Source organism: Lactuca sativa, chromosome 2 (assembly GCF_002870075.4).
Source record: "Lactuca sativa cultivar Salinas chromosome 2, Lsat_Salinas_v11, whole genome shotgun sequence".
Lineage (NCBI taxonomy): Eukaryota > Viridiplantae > Streptophyta > Magnoliopsida > Asterales > Asteraceae > Lactuca > Lactuca sativa.
The window spans coordinates 216,769,284-216,776,166 of record NC_056624.2 but is presented as its reverse complement, the minus strand read 5'-3'; the positions used below and the strand labels follow the sequence as shown (position 1 = coordinate 216,776,166).

Below are 6,883 nucleotides of genomic sequence, written 5' to 3'. Positions count from 1 at the left end.
TCTCATTTGATCCTACTCCTATATATATATATATATATAGGTTATAATGTGGATGAACAACTATTGTGCGGATGTGTGGACAATATTATTCTATGAAAATTACTAAGAGAATATGTTGTTTAGTAATGTGAATACGTTCAACCTCACACAACTATCATCATTTTCATACATTCTCAATAATTCTTATTCATTTTGGTTTTCACGCATCGTTTTTCACTCGTTTTCATTCTTACAATATACGACTCAATAAGCATTCCGACAACATTCTGACGGAATGAAAATAATAAAAAAAAAGGTATATAATAACTTTTAGACGATTTAATTAATGAGAATGCGTGATAATGACAATAGTTATTTAAGATTGAACGTATTCATATTATCAAACAAAATATTTTCTTTATCATTCTCACAGAATAGTATTGTCCACGCATCTTCATAATAGATGCAAATCCACATTTGAAACTAGCTCTCTCTCTCTCTCTCTCTCTATATATATATATATATATATATATATATATATATATATATATATATATATATATATATGATTAGTGGGTATGGTATTTGTAATTATATAAAGAAAATAACATTAAATTTAGATCAAAAGATTCATATATTTTATTTAAAAATATACATGATATTTTACTAATAACTAAATAATCTTATTTACTTATATATCAAATGAGCTTATGTTTAGATTGTTGCTCATTTAAACCCACTCACATACGATTACATACAATATAACTATTTTTTATTTGTATTAACTTTGCAAACATATGTTTAGTTATTGTAACCATTACTCGATAAAAATATTAGAAAACCAAACATTTTTCTTAATTATATTATACAAAAATTTATTTTTAAAGATGGGGCCATTAGTGTAGTTAGCGTATATTTTAGGGGTCGAAGTGGTAACATTTATTATTTTATCTCAGGGAAAACAACTTTGCAGTTAGTCGGGTTGGTACGGTTAGAGAGAGAGGAAGTCCAAACGGAAGAACATAGAGAGAGAAAGAGACGGAGGGGAAGTGAAGAGATGGAAGACGATGCAGGGCACAGCGAAGAACATACGATCGCTCCCGCCGCCTCCAACGCTCCTGAAGTGGGAGAAGTTGGCGACGTGGTGATGGTTGAAGAAGGCAGCGGAGGCGGTGGTCGTGCTGATAAGAGGAGCAAAGTTAGGGGACCTTGGTCGCCGGAGGAAGACGTGATTTTAAGTGAACTTGTGAGCAAGTTTGGGGCGAGGAACTGGAGCCTGATCGCACGAGGTATCCCTGGCCGTTCTGGGAAGTCGTGCCGTCTACGGTGGTGTAATCAGTTGGACCCTGCTGTTGAGCGCAAGCCCTTTACTGGTAAGAAAAGAGCATTCGACGGCGTCATTATCTAGTCTCTGTCTTAATATTTTTATGCATTTGTTTTAGGATTCACTGGTTATCTATGCTAGTCAATTGATCAAATGTTTTAACCATCGATGACAAATCCCGTTTCATAGTAGGGTTTTTGGCTCTCCGTTTCACGCCGAAGTGATTATCCAGTGTCCTTGTCCTTTTGTGTTGTGTATGATATCCATAACTTAGGTAACGCCATTTGTTCATGACTTTACAAGTTGTTTGATTGAGGTTAGATGACTTCTAAGTTTCTCTAGTCCTTCAATGTCACAATGAGAGAATCCTGTAATTTAGTGCTGTTTGGGGATTACACAATATGACGGTTTTCAATTTCCGATATTGGCTTTTGTCCCAATTGTTGTTGCTCACATGACAATCTGTCACACTACATAATCCACTCTGATTGTGTATCATTTGTATATGACTATATGTATATTGATTATCTGTATCTGCTTGCTGAGATTTACAAGTTTCACAGGTGCAGTGTGTTTAAGGCTGACATATAATAGAAATCATATTACACCAAAAAGATGAGACCTTGATGTTAATAGAAAATCTTCATCATTGATCATTCATAATGGTGAATCAAAGGCAGTTAGTGAAGATGGAATTGTCTTTTCAACATTAAGTTTGGCTCATTGTCTTGTGTTTTAACCAAATTGATCAACATATATACCCTAGTTAAGGCACTATTTAAGCAAGTGGGAACTTTTGGTCTTGTTATGATAGAGTTTGACCAACACAAATTTTGTTCCATAGTTTTAGATAGTTTTGTATTTTAAACCCCCTGTGTGTAGAAAACGTCATCACCCAATAACAGATAACTCGTGTCAGTGTTTGTTTTTTTTGTTGAGGGTGATAAGTTGCTTGTTATATCTAGGATCTTAGTAAACAGTTTGCGTGGATTGAAATAACTGAATGATAGAACTACCAGTAATCTTTTGGGATAAATACTTTGTTGAGTAACAATGGAACAGATAAAATAATGCGTTTGCCCAATTTGCTAATCTGAGAAATTAACCGAGTCTTTAAATTGAATATATTATTGCTATAAAGGAAAATATATCACACTCACACTCGTTTTAAAAGGAATTCCCATAATTTACTTTTGGTGTAACGAGTAGATGACAATCTTCATAGTATTATGTCATGTTGGTTAAAAGCATTACCAGGTCTTCAACATTTATTGTATGGAAGTAGAAACACACACACACACATGTTGACCGGAACAACAAAGGAATGGAGTTTACGGATAATGAAATAAGCAAGGTAATGGAATAAGTCATTCCATTCCATGATCATGTCTGGTTAGCCTGTAGGAAGGGAATGAATTTTCATATGAGTTTGTATATTATATGTAAATACAAAGCATAGCTAAAACTCTACTCTTTACATTATCTATTTATTTTTAGAAAACATCCTCTTGCTAAGGAATGCAAATTAACAAAGTAGAAATAATTACGTTCCTTCAAGAATGCTACATTCCATCAGACAAAACAAACTTTTTTTTTTTGATTTCACGGGAATGAACCCGTGAAATACTTTTTTTTTGTTTATGCTACATTCCATCAGACAAAACAAGAATGCTACATTCCATTCCTTCACCGATTCTGTCATACCAAAAATTACTTGATTGCTAAAATACTTTTGTTTATGCAGAGGCAGAGGATCGGATTATAATGGATGCCCATGCAATCCATGGAAACAAATGGGCATCAATCGCAAAACTCTTGCGAGGTAGAACAGATAATGCGATAAAAAATCACTGGAATTCAACACTCCGGCGTAGGTACATCCACCCTAATTCATATAATAATATTAATAATACAAAAATGGACATCAACTGCAACCTTCTGGACACCACAAAAGCATCCTCTGAAGACACTTTATCAAACGGAAACATCAATCAGATTCAGGTGAAATACGAACATCAGAATCAACAATTCCCTGAGACCACCCTTTCTCGTCCAATCCCACATTTCGGAGCATTTTCCGTTTATACCCCTCAAAATGGAATTCCAATCCCAAATGAGGAATCGAGAACGAAGGTTATACCCATACAAGGACCTTTAAATTTAATCCAGGCGTCCAAACCAGAAAGCATTGGGTGTAAATTTCTTAAAGGGTATACGGCGGAATCAGTGATTCCGTCGAGGTGTGGGCATGGTTGCTGTTCCGGTGGTGATTCTCAGGAGAGATCGCTGTTGGGTTCGGAATTCGTTGAATATGAAGAACTTCCTCCTTTGTCAAGCCAGGAATTGGCTACAATTGCTACAGATCTTAACACCATTGCTTGGATCAAAATTGGGTTAGAAAAACCTACCCAAACAACTTTTGCATTACCTGCACAAGTTGAAGGACTGAGTTGAAACAAAGGGGTTCAGGTACCAAAGCTTTTTTTTTTCTTTAATGAATATAATAGGCTTACTTATAAAACTGAGTTCAGGCGTATTGGCTTATGTTGCTAAGAGTTTATAGCTAAATGTTTAGTTACTTAAATGACTTGATCAGGATGCGTTCCTTAACCTACAAGGTTTCGTTTTTGTTACATAATATCAAATATTTGAATTGCATTTGAAACACCCACAGTTACAAAGAAATAGTTACAGTGACAAGTTAGAAAAAGTCTTGCTCTTGATCTTTAGTCTATGCAAAAGACGAAAATATCCTTGCTTTAAAAAAAAAAAAAAAAATCCTTTGGAAGCCTGTCCAGATGTATGATGCCAATATGTTATGGGGTTGTACCTTATGGGTGATGGCATATGATGACAGTAAAATTTGTTTGTTATATGCTTATATGTGGTGACACAAAAACAGAAGGTTGTTGGGATGATGTATTATTGTGGTCAGAAACCATGGGAATGGTGGCAGAAGGAAAGGGACATGCCTCCTAATTTTATTTTATTTTTTTAGGTTTTTACTGCGGAATATTTTCTTACTGACAAAAATGGAGTTGGACTCTTAACCTAATATCAATCTAAACTTTCATCAGATAGTTATTAGTCCCCATAGATAAATATATGTAAACTAATGAATAAAGTCCATCTATCACCTTATTTATGAACCTTAATTAGCATAAGCAAATAAATTTCGGAAATGTTACAAAGAAAAAAAAATGCACTAGACATTGTTCATGATTTGATGAGTTATGGATTTGTTAAAAATCAAAAATTCAGTAAAGGATGGATGCTAAAAAGTAAAAATGAAATAACGATGAGAAATAAAATCTTAAAATCTTCGTTGCTTGTTAATATGATTGGACGAGTTAAAATCCTAAACCAGGGTCGTCGTCTAGTCGATAGACACGCCTCCTTGAGATTACAAAACATATATGTTTGCATAAACGATAGTGTTCTTTTCATTTTGTTTATTAAAATATTATATTTTCAGAAATATAACTAATTTAATACAAAAAAAAAATACAATTACATTACTGTGTAAAATTTATAAAACATAATGTCTTAGTAATTAAATATAATAATGATATTATTTCGTTTTCGAATTTATGGCTCAAATGTGAACTGTATGCAATAGTGGTCGACAAATAGTCAAAATTGGCGAGATCAATTGACTTAATGATTTGTACTAATCTTTTATAACTAGACTAGAGTAGACTTATGAATATCATATCTTATTCATTTTTTAGTCAACTTAGTAAACTTGTTATAGATGCAGTCGACTTTATATATATATATATATATATATATATATATATATATATATATATATATATATATATATATATATATATATATATATATATATTATCTTTGCGCTCACTGAACTTTTGTATCAAGGCTGTTTTATTGCCATAGCAAATTGCAGTACTAGTGAAATATTAAGTATTATATTGTCCAAGTGATAAAAGGATTAGAAAGCTATATATGTATTGATTTTCATCTTGATTCAAAACACTTTTTTATTATAATTATAGTGAAAGAAAGATTTGTATATATATTTCATATGTATTCTTGGCTTTCTGTATACATAATTTTGGAATAAAAAGGGAAGTTACATTGGTTTAAAACTAGCAATAAACAAGTGTTCACATCACATGCCACAATAATGCTCTTTTATAGACAGACTATTCAACTTCTTATTTTCTCCTGCCTTTCTGACTACTTCCATGTGTTGTCTTGTGTCACTCCTCAACATTTCACTTTATTTTTTTGGATCCAATCCATTTGTTTTTTATGAATTATGTTAGATAAAGCTAAAGTTATAAAAAAAAAAAAAAACCCATATATGAATGAAATGTTCTCTCAAACGAGCTTTGGATGGTGAGTTGTCCAAATCATAATAAACCTCATTTGTACTGTACACATTATTAGTCTCATGAAAAACAATGGTCTTTCAAAATAGGTATATCATCACGACTCTCCATATGGTTTCGACAAGAATAACCTAAAATTCAGTATATAATTATAAAGGGAGTAAGTTTTTCGTAAGTTTAGATAGATGACTAGATGTCGATGGCAATCATGAAAGGAAAGTTGTTTATGATCCAACGTATGGTATAACCATGACCCCACCAACCCAACTATAAGCTATTCACTAACTAGCTAGGTGGTACGCAACCATCGATGGGTCACCATCACAGAAGATAAGAAAATATCTTAAAATTTGGTTTGCCATTAAGTTAAGATGAATGGAAGCAATATTGTCCAATTTACACTGAATTAGAAAACCAACAACCCTTGTATTACTAGTAGAAGTAAAAAGCTTTTCATGAGATTAATCATTAATGCGTTGGGGACGAACCCACACTAGATGCATTAGGGCTGTTAATCGGGTTAACCCGATCGGGTTTCGGGTTAAACGGGTCGGATTAGTCGGGTTTTTCTAGAAAAAATATTCACCCGAAACCCGACCCTAATAAGATACGGGTTAGTCGGGTTCGGGTTAATCGGGTTTCGGGTTAGTAGGGTCGGTTTAATCGGGTTAGTCGGGTTGAGGTTGAAATGTAAGATGAATTTATGTTAGGTCATTTTAATACATAATTCACATGTATAGGGACTTAAAATGTAAAGTTGGTATACGATATGAATTTTTGGAGTTCTTTTACCGTATTAGTTAACGTAAATAGTTAATAAAATTCATAAAACTGTTACAACACAACCGTAATGCATTAACAAGAGAGGAAAGTTATGCCATTTTATACATCTCTATACATAGTAATTTTGCTACCCGGTTTGTTTAAATAACAAATGTGTTACTTTTAAAATCTCATGACATCTTGAATTCATGTCATTCAACGCAGTAAAAAAAATTTTGGTAATAAATTATTAATCGGGTTATTCGGGTTGACCCGAAACCCGAATTGTTTTGAAAAAATCAACCCTAAACCCGACCCTAATAATAATTCGGGTTAGTCGGGTTAACCCAAATAACCCGATTAAGAGTTCTGACCCTATTAAACCCGACCCTAATTACCTTATTCGGGTTCGGTTCAGGTCGGGTCGGGTTAATCGAGTTCGAGTTTTTTTGACACCCCT

General features: G+C 33.3%; 1 protein-coding gene across 1 annotated transcript; it reads left to right on the top strand.

Annotated features, from left to right (window-relative positions):
- The first annotated feature begins 935 nt into the window (after positions 1–935).
- LOC111905712 (transcription factor MYB1) lies at positions 936–3,970 on the top strand. The gene is made up of 2 exons (XM_023901435.3): positions 936–1,352; positions 3,048–3,970. Exons 1-2 carry the CDS (start codon positions 1,037–1,039, stop codon positions 3,755–3,757), a joined length of 1,026 nt encoding a protein of 341 aa, XP_023757203.1. The 5' UTR covers positions 936–1,036; the 3' UTR covers positions 3,758–3,970.
- The last annotated feature ends 2,913 nt before the right edge of the window (positions 3,971–6,883 follow it).